Genomic DNA, 19,120 nt, shown 5'->3' on the forward strand with positions numbered 1-19,120 from the left:
AGTTTTTCCTCTGTTCTTAAGACTACCTTCACATTCTGATTTCTCCTCTGAAATTCAGAAATATTACAGTTTTCCTTTCTAAGACTTGATGCTCCAGAGGGTAGAAAGATGATACAGAAGAGAGTTAGCAAAGCAGACCTGAGGCTGCTGTCTTTAGAAGGGCCTGCTTATAAGGTTGGCCCTTGCCTAGCCTCTAGGAACTTGGCTTGCAAAAAGTTCCCTACACTAATATGAACAGTGCCCTAACTGCTGAGGGTGTTTCACTCTGCCTAGACTGTATAAACGATAGATCCATGATGACTACCTGCTTTCCCTAAACTCTGCCTCAAATGGACTTCCCTGGGCAGGAGCAGTGCACAAGTTGGCAGTATTTCCACTGCTAGAGAAAGGAGGACCCTAGGTGTATCTCCTCCTGGACAGGGAGGGGGGAACTTAAGAAGCCTGTGCGTGGATTTTTCCAGACTCCACCTACTTCTTTTTCCCTTACTGATCCTGGCTGTGTGTCCTTGCTGTGTTTCTGTAAAAGTGATAAGTGATCATGCTGAGTCCTGTGAGTCCTCCTAGCAAATTACCAAATATGTCGGTCATGTTTGTGGAACCCTCAGAAATGTGACTCTGTTTGCATGAGGTAATTTATGAAATATTTACAGTAAAGTAACTTTTAAAACTCAGCAAGTAAAATTAGAAGCAATTTAAATGTTTTTCAGGGTAATGGATCTATAAAGTATGATGTATTCATACAATGGAACAGTGTACAGCTATGAAAGAGAGAGAGCTATGGTCCAGATGTCCATGGTATACTAAAGCTTTGTTTTTTTAAAAAAGAATTTGTAGAACAATATATGTAGCATAATCCCATTTTTATGAAAAGAAAAACAAAAAACCCACATGTATACATAGCATCTAGGACCATACACATCAAACTATTAGTAACTGGCCAACCTCTGGGTGTTAAGATTAAGTTGAAAAGAATAGTAACCAAACTAAAAATGTATACCATGTGGTGAAGCCCATTAAGAGTAATATCCCTGGGTTGCTGAATGATTAATGAAAACATAATGATAGTCTCCAAATTTTTTAGTTTTTCAGTGAATCTAAGTTCTGTGTTCAAGATCTGCTATCACTGCTTTCAAGTCATTTTGCAAACAAGTATTGCTCTGCCAATTTTAGAAATGATAAGCATAAAACACAAAAGTTGTTACTAATCAGAGATTATGCATTACGAGATAGCACAGGGATTGACAAACTATGAGCCCTGGGCCGAATCTAGCCTGCCATCTGTTTTTATAAATAAAGTTTTATTGGAACACAGCCATCCTATGGCTGCTGTCATGCTACCAATGGCAGAATTGAGTAGATGTGACAGAGATCCTGTGGCCCACAAAGGCTGAAATATTTACTATCTAGCCCTTTACAGAAAACGTTTGCCGACCCCTGACATGAATTTAGGCCTTGGAAAAAGATAGACCTGGGTTCCGATATGGACTTTGCTACTTACTAGCTTTGTGACCTTAGGAAAGTTTAATGTCTTCACTTCCTAGTGTCCCTGTCTTTAAAATGGGAATTATAATGCCTAGCTCACAGGAACGTGAAGATTAGATGAGATAACGTATGTCACATACATAGTACAATGTATGGCATACGTAGCGACTCCTCAGTTAGATGTAACTGCTTTTCCTGTCCTTCCACAGACATGCTGAAGGTTTTAGGAGATTGTGTTGGCAGTGTACAGGATCTTTAGAGTAAAAAGAATTTGAAGGTAGGAAGTCTGGTTAGGAGGTGCCTTCAGTGGTTTAAGCCTAGGGGCAGCAGCTGAAAGGACGATATGAACTGAAGAGGTGTTATGAAGAAAGAAGCAACAGGACTTGGTAACTGATTGCTTGTGAGAAGAAAGGAAAAGGAGAAATGAGAGTCAAAGGTGATATTGGGGTTTGGAGGACACGGAGAAGTTTTGTGCCATAAACTAAATAGGGACATTAGGAGATGGAGCCATGTAAGTGATTAGATTACTAAGACGTTAAGGACTCGATCCCATTTTAAGCCAATGGGAAAGGAGCACTCAGTGAAAGACAGATTAAAGATCTGCGTTTCTATGTTAGTAAGTATACTGGAATCTTATTACAGTATAGTGCGTAACCATACAATATTCTTTCTAGAGCAATCTACATAAAAGTAGGTTTGTCTTAGAGTTTTGACGTTACTAAAGGGCTGAAAAGACCTTATTAATTAAGATTGTTTCACCCATAAAACAGTTTCCTTTGTATATACTTTGTTAGTGTTAGACTTTCCATTGTTGGAAAATAAGATATTCCTTGCAAGAGAATTATTCAAATAACTAAAGATTGCTTTTTTAAGCATTGCCTACCCTTTTAGTAATTTTATCATAAAACTTTTTTTAAAATGTACTTTCTTGTGCCTTCTTATCCAGAATATATCAAATGTGATTTAACTTGTTCTCAGAGATTTAAGGAAATAATTTTTTAATATCTGCTGTACTGTGCTGTTGTCCTCCTGTGTCCTCTAATGCTCTTGCCATTTTACTTTATTTACTTTTGTGAAAAGTTTCTAAAACCTTTCGTGAGAGTGTTTTTATCAGTCTGAAATAAAATAACAAATTCTAGTCTGGAAATAATTATGTTGATTTTCTAAATTTTTTATATGGTTTTTGAAGCAGGAAAGCAGTCTCATGCTCTCCATTTGCCCACAGGTAGATATCATCTGTGGCGACCACTTGTTGGAACGATATCAAACTCTGAGGGAAATTCGGCGTGCAATAGGTGATGCAGCGATGCAGGTGGGTCTTAGACTTTACCATGCTTGTGCCTAACAGGCACGTTATTTAATGAAAGAAAAAAGTTTCATATTATCAATAAAATTTTAATAAATATTACATAATTTTCTTAAAATTACATATATAATAAAGCTTAATATTTGTTGAACACTTACTGTATGTCAGGTACCTTTCTAAATGGCTTATATGGATTAGCTCTTTTGTTGTTCATAATCATATGAGGCAGGTTTTTATCCCCCATTTTAAAGATAAGGAAACCAAGGTACAGAAAGGACACATCACGTGCCCACAGTGCATTGGTGGGGAGCCAGGGCTCAAACTCCAGGCAGTTTGATTCTAGAGGTCTTGCTCTTTTTTCTCTCTCCAGTACTGCAGTAGAGCTTGAAGACTGCTGGGCAAGTATATCCGCAAGGACATTTCTTTAAGAAAAATTTGCAGATACTCATTAGGCTTTAGAGACTTACATACCATTTCTTGCTCAATAGGTAAGAAGCTATAGTAACTATTTTGATGTTTTAATTAGCCTGTAAAGGGAATAGGAATATAATGTGAAATCTTCTAGTTAGTATAAATGAAAAGCAAGATAGGATCTATAATTTTAAAGAAGAGACAGCAAGATCCACATATTCTAATGTATCACCGAACCTAGAGTGGTAAATTGTTTCAGGAGCTATGTGGCTCTGAGAAGCTTGTAAAGTACTAATAAAGATTTGATGAGCAGCTCTCAGCTTAAACAAATTTTTGTCTGATTCGTTAGACATATACTTTGTTTTGGTATAATGGCCTATGTTCAGTGAACAACTACTTAAATAAGATGCAATGTGTTGTAAGAATCATCTTAGTGTGGCTTATACAGTTCCTTGGAAGAAGCAGAATGAATACACACACACAAACCCTTATGTGTGTCCATACATATATGTTCTAATTGACATTTAATTGAAATGCATGAGTTTTGACAAATGCATATAGCTGTTTAAGTCAAACCCCTTCTTAAGATCTGGAGCGCTCCCCTAACCCCCAGAGACTACTCTCATGCCCCTTCCCAGTCAATCCGTCTCCCTAGCGCTGAGCCAACCACTGTTCTGATTTTTTCCTCATCATAGGTTAGTTTTTCTGGTTTTTTAAAATAACAGTTGTATTGAAATATAATTAATACACCATACAACTCACTAATTTAAAGTGTACAGTTCAGTGGTTTTTAGTATATTTACAGAGTTTTGAAACTCACCACAATCAATTTTAGAACGTTTTTATCACACCAAAGAGAAACTCCATCCCCATTAGTACTCACTTCCCATATACCCACCCGCCACTACTCTTTGTCAGTCACTGCTCTACTTGCTGTCACTGTGGATTGATTTATCTATTCAGGACATTTCATATAAGTGAAATCATACACTGTGTGGCCTTTTGTGACTGACTTCTTTTACTTAGCATAATGTTTTCAGGGTTCATCCATGTTGTAGTGTCTATCAGTACTTTGTTCCTTTCCATGGCTGAATAATATGCCATTATATGGATACACTACATGTTATTTAACCATTCATCAATTGATGGATATTTGAGTTGTTTCCATCTTTTGGCTAATATGAATGGTGCTGCTGTGAACATTGATCTACAAGTTTTTGTGTGGACGTGTTTTTATTTCTTTTTGGTATATACGTAGGGGTGGAATTGCTGGGTCAAACATAACTCGATGTTTAACCTTTCAAGAAACTGCTAGACTGTTTCCAAAGCAACTTTACCATTTTATATTCCCACCAGCAGTGTGTAAGGGTTCCAGTTTCTCTAATCCTTGCCAACACTTACTATCTTTTTTTTTTTTTAAAGATTTTATTTTTCCTTTTTCTCCCAAAGTCCCCCCAGTACATAGTTGTATATTTTTAGTTGTGAGTCTTTCTAGTTGTGGTATGTGGGACGCCGCCTCAGCATGGCTTGATGAGCAGTGCCATGTCCGCGCCCAGGATTCAAACCGGCGAAACCCTGGGCTGCCAAAGCAGAGCGTGCGAACTTAACCACACGTCCACGGGGCCGGCCCCACTGTCTATATTTTTGATTATAGCCATCCTCTTGGATGTGCAGTAATATCTCATTGTGGTTTTGATTTCATTTCCCTGATGACTAATCATTTTGAGCATCTTTTTATGTGTTTATTCATTCTTTGGAGAAATTTCTATTCAGATCCTTTGCCCATTTTTAAAAATTGGGTTTTTTGTCTTTTTATTAACTGAGTTGTAAGAAGTCTTCATATATTCTAAATACTGGTCCTGTATCAGATATATGATTTGTAAAAATTTTCTCATCCAATGGGTTGTCTTTTCACTTTCTTCATGGTGGCCTTTGAAGCATGAAAGTTTTTAATTTAATGAAGTCTGATTTATCTATTTTTCCTTTTGTTTCTTGTGCTTTTTGTGTCACATCTAAAAGACCATTGCCTAATCCAAGGTCATAAATATTTACACCTATGTTTACCATAGATTAGTTTTGCTTATTCTAGAACATCATATAAATAGAATCATAGATCGTGTACTATTTTGTGCCTGGCATCTTTCCCCCAGCATGCATTTTGAAATTCATCCATGTGGTTGCATGTAGCAGTGGTTTGTTCCTTTTTATTTCTGCGTAGTATTTCATTGTATAATATGCCATATGTTTTCAATTCTCCTGTTCATAGACACTTGGGCTATTTCCAGTTTTTTGCTAATACAATAAAAGCAGCTATGAACATTTTTATACAAGTATTTTTTTCTCTCCTTGTCGTCTTTCTTAACCAGTTTTTTTGAGAACATATTTTTCAATTATTTTGAATAAATATCTAGGGATGGAATTGCTGAATCATAGGGAAGGTGTATGTTTAGTTTGATAGGAAACAAATAATTGCTGTATTTTGCTGTGATTTTTGTATCTGTCCTTTACTGCCAACTTGTAAAGAACTATGGCTGAAATTTGTGCAGCCATAATGACTATGGTTTATTGTGGAGAATTTTATTTAGTTTTTTTGCTTGGTTTTCTTTTTGCTAATTTGCTACAGGTATCCTTGTCCCCACCACTCAGATTTAATGAGTGTCAACACTTTGCTCTTTTAGATAAGAAGATTGAAAATTTTCATCGTTTTAAAAAGAGATTTGAAACAAACAAGGCAAAGTGTTGACACTCATTGAATCTGAGTGCTGGTTACAAAGGTAATTGTTACATTAATCTGTATACTTTGAAAATTTTTAAACCTTCAGAAAAGTCATAGGAATAGTATAATGACCATCCATCTGCTGTTTCCCTGGATTCACCAATTTTAACAGGATTCTATCTGGGAAATAGAACCAATATGAATGTTATAGAATAAGGGATTATACCTTAAATATTGTACAAGCTGGTGAAGAAATGTATGGAAAGATATTGGCTGCCTTTCTGGTAGTGGACCAGTAGTCATTATAAATCAACAGGGCAGCAATTCAGAGAAAAGATGGATATGAAGTAGGAAGAGCAAGAATAAACTGGAACTTGTGAGGAGAAACTGAAATCTATGTCTCATCACCTCCATCCTCAATGATATGAGTGATCTGTAAACAAAACTGAGAGTCTTTGCCATGGAGATGGCCCAGAACTCAGAGAAGCTGAAGTTGGAGTTCTGATGGGTCAGGAGTTCAGGCATGGCTGCTGCTGTCTGCCAACATTGTGAGGCAGCGTATCAGCAACAATGTGCATAAGATGGAGGGGTACTTGGTGCCCTATACTGACCTTCTGAGCCCAATAGCTTCTGCTTCCTTCCACCTTCCAAATCTTGTGCAGCTCTCTATTGGCTAAGTAATTAACTAACCCAAAAAGGGAAGGGAATTCTGAGAAATGTAGTTCCAGTTTGGCTAAGTTGACCCAGCAAAATGCAAAAGAACTGGCTAAAATTAAAAAGGCTCATGGGGCCGGCCCTGTGGACCTGTGGTTAAGTTCGCGCACTCTGCTTTGGTAGCCCAGGGTTTCACGGGTTCAGATCCTGGGTGCAGACATGGCACTGCTCATCAGGCCACGCTGAGGTGGTGTCCTACATGCCACAACTAGAAGGACCGACAACTAAAATATACAACTATGTACCGTGGGGGCTTTGGGGAGAAAAACGAAAAATAAAATCTTTAAAAAAAAAAAGTTGTTTTGAGATTTTTAAACAGCTTGCAAGCTATACTTTGTTTTATATATCAGCATATCATATATTGTTTTGTAAATGTTTTCAATTCTGAAACATAACTATATGCAAAATATTAACATTATGTAAAATGTAATGTCTTGTAAAAATGTTAATAGAATCTTTCTATTTGTGTTGTAATACAAATTAATTTCCTTTGATTAGGCTAATTAGGCTAGAACAGATCTGATGGTCCATGGGCCAAACATGGTATGGGATTATGCTTTATTTGGCTTATTCTGTTTTAAATATCTTGAGTTTAAATTCCTTTAGCTAGGCATCTGCTCTCTGGTTTACCACTGGTCCCAATATTCGCTATTGACTCGCATACCTGACTCACATATTCATTTATGTTACTTTCCTGGCCCTTGTGGGCATTTGAATTTGGAAACCCTTTTCTAGAATTCTGGTGAGTTTCCCTAGAGTTGCCGGGAACAGGAGCCAGATCGCGATGAGTTGAGTAGTGAATGAGAAATGAGGAAGCACAGCCATGGAGAAGCTTAGAATGAAAAAAGAGGGAGAGCAATGGCTACATTCGGATTAGAAATGCAAGGCATGCATGCACTCCTTCTGTGTTGTTCAAAGTGGGTCCATTTCTCATTGCAGCTTCCCCAGTGAGTCTTCCTTTTTAGCTAGTTTTCCAGGTCACAGTGTATTAGAAATAGCACTTTAAAAAGGTGGATTGCTTGCTGGTTGCAGCCTTGGTGAGAGCACAAAGAATTAAGACATGATAGCAAGAGAGGAGACAGAAACCCCAAAAAGCAGATAAAAAGACTCGGAAACACAGTATCTGGAGTCATTTAGTATAGGGGTAAGTTGTCCAACAACCCCTGAGGACATCGCTGTGTTACAACACAGTTGTTACTATTCCTAATGATGCCTCTGGATATCAAAGAAAGGTGAAATTATATTGAACAGTCTTTAAGGAGGAAGTAAAATGTATGATGTGTTAAATGGGTAAGAGTTCCAGTTTTCTCACTTATAATAGCAGCTGCATTTATGTGGAAATCAATGTTTCATTTCTTTGCAGATCCATGATGCTCTGTAACTGAGTGTGTTTTTAGGGAAGCCCAGGGCTTGGGTGACGTATTAAGTAGTCTGTGCAAAAGGAAAGGTCTGTCTCTTTTGCTCCTTTTCGGAGAACTATTTAGCCATGAACAATCCTGGATAACTATGGGTACCTGGTAGCTTCAGAATTATCTTCTGCGAGTCATTAAAAAGGCACATTGACAGGGAGTGTTTAGTGATGAGATGAGTGAGTTGGGTCCTTTATTTTCTTTAAATCAAAGAATTTCACATTATACTGCATTATGAAAAATAAATGGTCTTTGACTTAATCATTTACATAACTGATTTTTAACTACAAAACATTCCTTTTTTTTTTTTTCCTTTTTAGGATGGTCTTCTGGTCCTTCATTATGGTCTTGTGGTTTCTCCTCTGAAAATTACTTGAGGATTCCAGGAGTGTTAGGAGGGGGGAAACAAAATAAGGAGGCTTCTTCAGGATCGCGTCTCACCAAAGATTTTCACCAAACATGTGATTGCTACCACTTTGTGCTGTTTGAGACATAGTTTATCTGTTTTCAGCACCAAGAATCATAGCATTTATAGGTACCACTTGGAATGATGGAATGCATTGTGTTTTTCTAGAGACTATATATAAAGCATCCATAGCTCAGGGGAAAATTTCAAAGCAGCGAATTGTTAAATTCCTTTGATTTCAAATACTTTGACATTGATTTTGCTTCCTAATCTTTGAGATCAGCCGGTTACTCCTTTCTTTGTTGAGCCATAATCCTTTCGTGTTGGTGATTGGGATTTTGCTCTTTGGAATGGTGTCAGCTGGGCAGTCACCTTCTTGGGAAAGAAGTGTGCTTTTGAACTGAAGATTCAGAGCCAGTTTTTGTTAAATTAGAGTGTACCTCTCAGACAAAGACCAAAACTATTGGCCACTTTTATATGTTGCCATCATATTTTGAACTTGTATCCTTTTTTTTTTTTTACCAGCAGACACTACTAAAAAGATGTTATTCACTTCTAAAAGGGTTGAATTGTCATTGTTGTGTTTGAAGAGACTGTCTTCTGTAGCGTTTATGGCCCGTACCATAAGCCTTTAATAAAGACTCCTTTAACATATCTTATCACAAGGGGTGCCTCTTTGCAACAATATTTTTGTCCTTTGAATGTTAATTTGATTGACATTCATTTTATTTGAGTATATAACATGATTGTCAATACCTTATAATGGCACTGCTTCTGAAAGTAATAAAAAAATTTGAATGTGAGACATTTACAGAATACTTATTCATTATTTCATAAGTGAGTTTAATTTTCATTTTCCCATTACTTTGTCACTGGGATAAAGAATATGGGTACTTGAGAGTTCATTCATTTGCATGCAAAGATTTTGGTTTTAAACTATTTTACCTAAAATTAGCATTGTGAGCTTTCCAAAAGAAATATTTTGTAGACCCTATTTCACTGCAAAATCTCCAAGTCTTCATAGGAACAATTACAGTTGGATAAGGATAGGCAGTTGTTTTATAAAGAATTTGTGAACTGTGTATAAATTTCTTCTAACATTTAATAAAAATTTTTAATAAAAGTTTATTTTAACCTATTTTGAAATGTTTTTTTTATTGTGGATTTTTAAAAAATAACCAAAACTTTAAGAGACAAGGTATCTGAATCAAAGTTAAACTTTGCCATCAAATAGATATTTTATAAACATCTTTGCTTTCACTGATTATACTAAATGCTGTTATATGACAGTAGACAGAATAGCAGCTATGGAATTCATTGCCTCTTAAATGTTTCTTCCACAAATTACTTAATGTTTTTATTCTTGTCCCATGTTAACATATCTGTGTCAGGGATCCCCAACACCACCCTCAGTTTCAATGGTTACTGGAAGGACTCATGGAACCCATAAAAGCTGTTATACTCGTGATTATAGTATTACAGTGAAAGGATACAGATGAAAATCAGCAAAGGGAAAAGATGTACAGGACAGAGTCCAGGAGAAACCAGGCCCAAGCTTTTAGTTGTCCTCTCCCAGTGGAGACAAAGGGACAATGTTTAATTCTCCCAGCAATGATTTGTGACATGAGTAAAATGTTGCCAACCAGGGAAGCTCACCCGAACCTTAGTGTCCAGGGTTTTTACTGAGAGTCAGTCATGTAGGCATGTGGTGCCCAAGTGATTAACTCAGCCGCTGAGACCTCAGCACCCATCCAGTGGTCAAACTGATACAGCATGTCCCAGGGCCCCAGGTATACAAAAATAGGCATTTGCCGTAAGTCACATTGCTGGCATAAACTGGTGTGGCCCAAGGTCTTAGGCATACAAAGACAGGATATTCCAAGGGCTCGGAAGTTATCATGTATAGTAACATGGGAAAATACTTAAGTAGAATATTAAATATAGTGGATAAACACTTCTGCAATGAACAAGCCAAGAGAATTTATCACTTGTTAGACATTGTGCGGACAAGATTAAAATCAAAGAGGCATGGTCTGCCTTCAAGGAACTCACAGCATATGGGTTACACAGATCTCTCAGAATCTTAATAAAAGGCAGATACTGGTAAATACTATAAGAATCACAAAGAGCTCTATGCTTTTTTCGCTCCCTCCTGGACTTAACCTCCAAGAATCCCAAAGAACTAAATTATATCTGATTATATCTATTCAGCCTATTGTTATTACCAGGCAGTAAACTAAATAACTAAGAATGCTGATTGATGGGTTCACAAATCTGTATCCCAAAAACCAGTGTGATCTTTCAACAGAAAAACAGTTTCAGATCAAAGGAGTTAATGCTTTTAAACTCCAGTGCATCTTTTTTTTTTTTTTTTTTTTGCTGAAGGAAGATTCCCCCTGAATTAACATCTATTGGCAATCTTCCTCTTTTTTTTTTTGCCTGAGGAAGATTAGCCCTGAGCGAACATCTGTGCCAATCTTCCTCTATTTTGTATGTGGGATGCTGCCACAGCATGGCTGACTAGTGGTGTAGGTCTGTGCCCAGGATCCAAACCTGGGCCACTGAAGCAGAGCGCATGGAACTTTACCCACTATGCCACAGGGTCGGCCCCTCCAATGCATCTTGTGTCCGGTTCTAGGTAGCATACCTCAAAGATACTTACAGATGGGAAGGCAATGGAATAGGGAACAGTCAGAGGGAGAGACCCAGAAACCAAAAAGAACTGAGCAAGTGTTGAGCAATTGCTTCTGGTTAACTTGGAGACGCGAAAAGTCAGGGATGAGGAGGCAATACGTGGTAGCTGTCTTCCCGTAACCAGAGGGTCGAACAGATGAGAGAAAAGCACAAGCAAGAACAAAAAAAATGTCCTGTCTCGCGGCCTTGGGTTAGCCTTGCTACCACCACCAGCAGCGTGCATTTAGTTTAGTTGAGATAAAATCAAAGTTTTTTAAAAGGAATTTTTACTAGGAACATAGGCGGAAACAATGCTACCCAAATCTGCACAAAGAAGAGTATATGAAGTGTGGGTTCCAGAGCCTAACTTCAAAGGCTAAAAAAAGATTTGTTTGACTTGCACTGTTCATAGTCCCTTTGTTTTTGCCTAAGCCCCCTTTGAGGGGATACTAGGCAAAGATGCCCAGAGGGATGGTTTGCGGTAGTCGTGGTTTGGCAGAATGTGTGCTTGGCAGGTTCCTCGTTCCTTCCTTAAATGCCATCCCATTCTGTTCTCTCCAGTGTAGGCCCAAGTCATTTCCTCTGACCTTGGGCTTGGCTGAGCTTCCCCCGTCTCCACTGCATTGTCCTTCCCTCCTGACTGAGTCAGACACGTTCTTCTCTAGTCTCTGATGATTCCTCCTCTGGACTCCAAGCTAACGTGGACCTTGCACACACTCACAACTCGGCTGCAGTGACTCTGGCTTTGAAATCTTGGAAAGTAATGCGTATGACCCATTCATTTCTCCTATTCATCTTGGCCGAAGTGTATCCTCGGTGATTCAATCCTAGATGAATATTTGTATAGGATCACCAGGTCATAATTGCTTACCAGATGTATGTGTGACGAATTTTTTAAATTTTTATTTTTTTTCCCTTTAAAGTTCTAACAGTTGCAACCTCCGTGGTGTATGTATTTTGTCATCTTGGAAACCCGTGGTAACAGAGAAGTTTCAAGCGTATGCTAACTCCGAATGTTCTTTGTTTTCTTTAGTAGACCATGACCAAGAGTAGGTCCTCATTTTTATTCTTTTTCAGTATGTTGTGTACATGAGTTTGATTATTGGTCTCTCTTTAAAACTGGGCTGATGAAATTAAATTTTATTATCTATTGAGATTAATAGTCTACTCACAAATGAAATGCCATATTGATCTCCTGAAAGTTCGCCAAGTGTTTACTTACATGGAATGGATATTATGGTTTGATCTTTACTGCATTTGGATTTTGTTCTGATGGTGTCTGTGGTTTTACAGAGCTTCTTATTGTGATGCTGTTTTCATTTAAAGGAGAAGAGATTTTTTTCTTCTAATGTTTCTAAGAAAGTGTTTTCCCAAGAGAAAAACTGATTGAATATTTATTTATTTATTTTTTTAAAGATTTTATTTTTTCCTTTTTCTCCCAAAGCCCCCTGGTACATAGTTGTGTATTTTTAGTTGTTGGTCCTTCTAGTTGTGGCATGTGGGATGCTGCCTCCGCATGGCTTGATGAGCAGTGCCATGTCTGCGCCCAGGATTCGAACTGGTAAAACCCTGGGCTGCCCAAGCAGAGCGCACAAACCTAACCACTCGGCCACGGTGCCAGCCCCTGAATAATATTTTAAATTAGAAGATGGAGTAGATAAAGGTTACCAGGAACAGATCTTTTCCCCAGAAAAGACATAGAGGCAGTATTGCATAGTGTTTAAGAACATGAACTGTGAAGCCAAACTGCATAGCTTTGACTTCCAGCTTTGCTACTTGCAAGCTATGTGATCTTGGATATAATGTATAACTTCTCTGAGCTTCAGTCCTTCTTATCTGTAATGAGGACAATGGTACCAAATTCAGAGTTATGAGAATTAATGAATACGTAAAGCACTGAGAACAGTGGCTGACATATAGTTTTTTTATCAAGTTCCAATATAGTCCCTATGCAGTCACTTCTCAGATTCCTTGGCTGAGTTAGTTCCTTTCGAATGTATAAGGGGGTCCGTTAACGTTAAAAGATTGATGGTGAACCATCTGTTTCTTCCCTTTCTCCTTTCTCACATATTTCCTCCCTTCACCTCCTTCTATTAATAACTGGGAGGAGGGTGGGGATACAGACTCTGAAGTTGGACCTGGATTCTGCTTTCACCCTAATTCTGCTGCTTCTACCTTGCGGGCTAGGTTATTCCATGGACAAATAGTTTCAGGTGCCAGAAAGCAGTTCCTTTTATTGAGCTCAAGTCTGTCTTAAGATAAAGATGAAAAATTGTGGGGCTGGACTGTTGGCGCAGCGGTTAAGTGTGCGTGTTCCGCTTCGGTGGCCCGGGGTTCGCCGGTTCGGATCCCGGGTGTGGACATGGCACTGCTTGTCAAACTATGCTGTGGCAGGTGTCCCACATATAAAGTAGAGGAAGATGGGCACAGATGTTAGCTCCAGGGCCAGTCTTCCTCAGCAAAAAAGAGGAGGATTGGCAGCAGATGTTAGCTCAGGGCTAATCGTCCTCAAAAAAAAAAAAAAAATTGTCTAACCCTAAAGGACATCAGGAATTTGATGTGTCGTGTATAAATCCTTATGCCTGGAAATTATGGGAGATAGAAGTTACCCTTCTCATTTATTCATACTTATGGCATAGCAGATGAACCTAAGAGAGTCAAATTTGTTTTAATAAGCAATTCTAAGGAAAAATGTTCTGCCCTGTGCAATAATCAGCATTTAAGTAGAACTGCTACTGATGGTATTTCAAAACACCAGCCCTTATACTAATGGTTTTGGTTACACTCTGCTGTGTTCTATAACTCCTAAGAGCATGTGATAGAGCTAGAATGAAATGTCTCAGGCTTACACTGAACAGAGACCACCTGCCTCATCGCAGGAGGGAGTAGCCATGTGGTAACCTGAAGTAATTAATCAATCAGGCAGCGAGCCGGAGACCCCTCCAAAATCAATCTTCATTTTTCTTTGTAGCCTTTATCAAATAGAGCTTTCCAATAGAGCTTTCTCTATTTTGTTTTATTCAGAATCGCTGACGCACTGTAGAAACATAAATCTTCAGATATCTGCAGTGTGACTCACTCTCTGTTTTATTACAGTCCTGGTGTGTGTGTGTTTCAAGGGACTGTCAGGAAGAATTTATAAATTGTAGTGAGTTCTGCTCCCACCTAGTGAGCTTGTGAAAATCAGTATAAAACATGAGGGCAATTACATCATCTTCTAGGAGATCGATAAAGGAAGAGAGAAGCCTTTTGATGTACATAGTAACCATCTTTTTTCATCCTTTAAGGGTATGCAGCAGAGGATGGTAATGTAATAAAAACAGTCCTTTGTTTGGCTGGATTCAGGAGCACTTACCCCATTTGCAAATGGCGTATCCATGTGAGATATGTATTTGAAAATAGCAAAAGGCATGATGACATCAATCTAACCTATGTTAAACTTGAACCTGAAGCAAAGCCAGTAATATATATTATATAAAGAAAAATCAAATTTCACATATAAGCTCTATTTTAAGACCCTACAAAGCCCCCCTCAATTATTCCCATTTTAAATTACTGTGCTTTCAGGTACACCAATTTATTTGGTTCTAAGAAAAAAAAAAGTATATTCTTACGATTTAGACGTTTTTCAGGATCTTAGAGATTTCTGATGATAGAACAATAAAAATAATGTTAGTTGGAAATCAGTGACGAGTGCTCATAAACAAGCAACATTTCTAGCTAGTCTTTCTTTTGTTTACAAGCAGAGAGATTTCTGGGTTTTTCTCCAGGCTCTGTTTTGAAGTCAATACTCTTATTAGATCTGGTTTATGTTATCCTAATGGAATTCTTTCTAACTGGGACTGACTCAGAGTGGCTGTACATAATGGTCTCAGCTGGAGCAGAAGGTATGGTAGACTTCGTAATTATGTTTTTCTGATACTTCCATAAATTCTCTATCAAAGGATTTGTTAAGTTGAAGTGAAATTGACATGACATGAAATTAATCATTTTAAAGTGAACAATTCAGTGTCATTTAGTAGATTCACAATGGTGTGCAGCCACCACCTCTATCTATTTCCAAAACATTTCTATCATTCCAAAATAAACCCCCATACTCATTGAATACTTAGTCCTCATTGCCTCCTCTGTCCCCTCTGGCAACTACCGATCTACTTTCTGTTCCAATGGATTTTTAAATACATTTTAAAAACTGGTCCATGTTTGCCTTCAGAGCCATGAATGGTGCTTCTGGGCTCCCTGCTTATGTTCACAGGTAAATTCCAGAAGCTTATCCCCGGGACTATGTGACTTGCATTATCTCTGGAGCTAAAATTTGGACTCAGGTTTCCAGACAATTGCTGAAATCTTGCCACCCTCTTTAGTCAGTGCAGTAAAGTGAATTCTAGGCCCTTTGATACTGAACTACTGAATTCCTTTGCAAAATTATTTTTCAAAACACGTTTTTAAAAAATAGGTAAATAACACCCAATTCTATTTAATTTTTATCAGGAGCAGAGGTGACTCATGGTTGGATGCACCCAGAGCTCAGCTTTGCGCTGCCACCACCTCACTGCAATGCGGGACAGCAGTAGGCTCAGGAAGTCAGTGAGGTGTAGCGGTGTGTCTGTGGGACGTGGGATTGACAAGGGTTTCTGGGACAGAGAAACTTTAAGTGAAATCTGGTAAGGAAGGGGTGAAAAAAAGGAAAGATTTCTACTCCATCAAGGGAGGGGACATTCTTTCATGAAAGAAAAGCCAGCACTGCAGAGTCAGAGAACCAGGTTCAAATCTCAGCTCTGTCACTTAATGGTGCAACATCAGACATGGGTTTTAACTTGTCATTCCAAGGCTCTATTCCCTCATTTGTAAAACGGGTATACAAATAGTACACCTACAGAGTGGTACTGAGGTTTAAATGAGGTAATTCTATGTTTACTGCCTAGTGCAGGGTCTGACACATAGCAAGGAGTTACTGAATAAATTATAGCTGTTGTCAGTCTCAGGGCGCAGGGGATCTCATTGTCTAAGGAATCTGAAAGTCATATCGGATATCATTAACATTGTTTACGGACAGCCTTTCCACAATCTCACAGACTCACTTTGTTGTCTTGGTCTGTCATGACAGGTGGTGGTGTTTGCTTCCCTTCCCTTCTTCTCTCTGCCTTACAATTCTGAACACCATGTTTCCCTGTCACTGTAATTGTTCTGATTTAATCATTAACCAACTCTATGCTTTTAATGTCTTTCTTCTATAAATAAGCTCATGGCAATTAATGGCGACTCATTGAAAATAGGACGTATAAATTTGTCAGAGCCAGACATTATATAAATGTAATAAAAGGACTCTGGTTTTGCATAGTGAAGGACCCATTAACCAAATAGTATTCTTAGAAGCAGGAACCAAAGTCTATATTGCAAACCCACGTATTAATGCCACTATTGTTTCTTAATAGGCCCTAAAAGATGTTTTGATTGCTATAAAACTCTCAGTGTTATTGTGCAACTAACAAATCTCTTTTCACCAGCAGTGCCATTAATGTATCTTTGAGTGGTGTCTTAGTGCTCTTAGCCAGATGGACTGAGAATGACAGTACTGCTCAGGACCCAGCAAGCTCCAGCTTCAACCACCAGCATCCACTGTGAGTTGCATCCACATATCCCCTCATTTGTAGTCTCCATCCTGGAAACTGGCATGGCCTTAGGGAATCTCAACTTGGCAACTGTGGATTTCCGGACACCAGAAGTGGAGCATCCTAGAGGAGTCACAAGTCCCTTGATCTGTACGAGGTTTTGTGTGTGTATTTTTCTGGGGAAAGGGTCCATAGTTTTTGCCAAGGGATCTGTAATCCAAAAAAGGTTATGAATCATTTCAGTAGAGGGAAATTCTATTACTGCTGCCCATGTGCCACTTAAACACCTGGGTTCTGCAGAAGTATAAGCCCATTTTCAAAGAAAGAAAATATTGTTTTGAAGAACTTTTTATCATGTGCTCTCTGCCAGTTCACTCTCAGAAATGTTCACCAGCTCATTAAATGATTATCCAGGCACAGAAGGCATTGTCTTTCAGCGTTTGATTGATTGATTTCCCCACCACCCCACCTCCCCCGCCATGAACTGTCCACTTAGTGCATGACGTGTTTCAGACCAGACAGTCTGAACAAATGCAGACTACAGCCTCAAGGCTTTGGCAGGGGGGGACCCCTAAATGTGGATGCACAGAATAGAGAACATACCATTTCTGAATTATTTGGGGTAGAGCTGCCTCACTGAACCTCAACAGCACTTCTCTCTGCTGAGGCAGCAAAAACCACAGAACACAAGTTATGTTGGTGGGATTCATGTGACTTTTAATTTTTATTTTACTAATGTTTTACAGTAAGTGTGGGGAGTAAAGACAGGGATGGAGTAAGGGGAAGGGAGAAGAGAAAAGTATCTTTCAAGTGCCTTGAATTATTGAAGCAGGTGTTAGGATAAGAAAGGTCAGTAAAAGCATGACATTCTTATCACCGCAGAGCTCACAACGGACATGTGTGACAGAGACATGGCAACTCTTCAGCTCTGGTGGAAGTGACTGCTGACAGACAATCCTACATCAAACTTGGCACACGCAGAAGACTGGCCAATGCGGCTGCTGCATAGCTGGGCAGACAAGTGTACTCTCCAGAATCTACCTCCTAGCATGTAGGCAGGAGCATGTGTGCCCCTTCTCTGTCCTGAGCATCTCGTCCTCTCCAGCAGGGAAGGGAGACCCCACCAACCGTGCAGCAATGGGAAAACTATTGGGCAAGACTCTTTTAGAAAAGAGAAAGATTTTCTTTTTTTAATACATATTTGTTGGTGGTGTGGATTGACCAGAAATGACGACTTATTTTGGGGCAGTAGCCTTGTGTCCTGGTGATAACATAACCTACACTTAGTGAAAGACTTAGGAGAGTGAAAATAAGGCCTCTTTGGGACCTAGACTAGTGGGAAGGGAAATCTGTGTATTGTCTGAAACAGCTAATTCTATATCAATCACTACAAATGAACTGACACAGATCAATGAGACCTCGGCTTTTTCCATTCATACAAATACTCACCTCTTCTAGCTTATACTAAATCTAAGGTCAGCTTAATCACAGTTTGGGATAACTAATACTGCGCTTCTAAAGTTAAGGGGAAAAGCTACAATCTTAATAATTTTTTCCTAATTAAATGGATTCAAATAAGCTGAAAGTCTAAAATCTAGGAACTTTTTCATTATTTTGGGGGCAACCCTTAAAACTCATCACTGCCATTTTCTTTTTTTTAACTTACAGAATTGGAAGGATATGAAATGGACAGGCAGAAGTCCTTACACGAATCATAGAAATGGTCAACATGCATCTAATTTTACCCATTGAGCAAAGAGAGCTAAAGGGGGTAAGTTCTTTTGAGAAGAACCTAAATGTGTTTAAAGGGAAGAATACTACATTAGACTTTTGGGGTTTTTTCCCTGAATGGAATAAAAGGATATATGGAACTGAGGGGAGTGGGAGGGCAAGTGTCCATTCAGCAAACACCCATCACTTGTGAACAGTTCTATCAGGGTGGTGTTGGTGTGGACCACTGGTTTATCTTTGGCAGTGATCTGATGTTTTAGGCATCTAGAGTGAGATTACATAGCTGGCTAGTGGCTGGGAATAGTGAGCGAATATAGGTTTTACTTTCACTTCACAGCAAATGGCGAGGATCACAGATGCAGCACCTTAGTTTGTACTGCCTCTGTACCTGAACCACCTACGGCTGTGAAGCCCGAGCTTTCGGAGGGCAAGCTGGATTCTTAGATAGCTCCTCTGTGATTGCTCTAGGACTGCAGTTGCTCCAATCTAAAGGTGGTTTTCTTATTAGAGAAAGTAAGTACTCGATGCTAAATATGAGACTGAAGCTTTGAAGACATTTTATAGTGGTGACAGGTGTTTTGGTTGAGGAATAGGTTCTTTAACAAGTCAAATGCTTATTATCCCCCTCTTAAGCATTAACTTTTCTTTTAAGCAACAGAA

The 19,120-nt window shown here is 38.8% G+C and overlaps 1 protein-coding gene across 5 annotated transcripts in view; it reads left to right on the forward strand.

Annotated features, from left to right (window-relative positions):
- The window catches only part of PCGF6 (polycomb group ring finger 6), a 28,687-nt gene extending 19,105 nt beyond the window's left edge, over window positions 1-9,582 (forward strand). For 2 of the 5 annotated variants that reach the window (XR_011522183.1, XR_011522188.1), the window contains 3 exons: window positions 2,708-2,794; window positions 3,159-3,276; window positions 8,359-9,582. Coding sequence is in view for 2 of the 5 variants with exons in the window: in XM_008530634.2 (XP_008528856.1) it covers window positions 2,708-2,794; window positions 8,359-8,415 (144 nt within the window). In the remaining 3 variants the exon portion in view is untranslated. The remainder of the gene's footprint in view (window positions 1-2,707; window positions 2,795-3,158; window positions 3,277-8,358) is intronic. The other 3 variants (XM_008530634.2, XM_070557332.1, XR_011522189.1) reach the window with 2 other exon arrangements.
- The last annotated feature ends 9,538 nt before the right edge of the window (window positions 9,583-19,120 follow it).

Source organism: Equus przewalskii, chromosome 1, assembly GCF_037783145.1.
Source record: "Equus przewalskii isolate Varuska chromosome 1, EquPr2, whole genome shotgun sequence".
Taxonomy (NCBI): domain Eukaryota; kingdom Metazoa; phylum Chordata; class Mammalia; order Perissodactyla; family Equidae; genus Equus; species Equus przewalskii.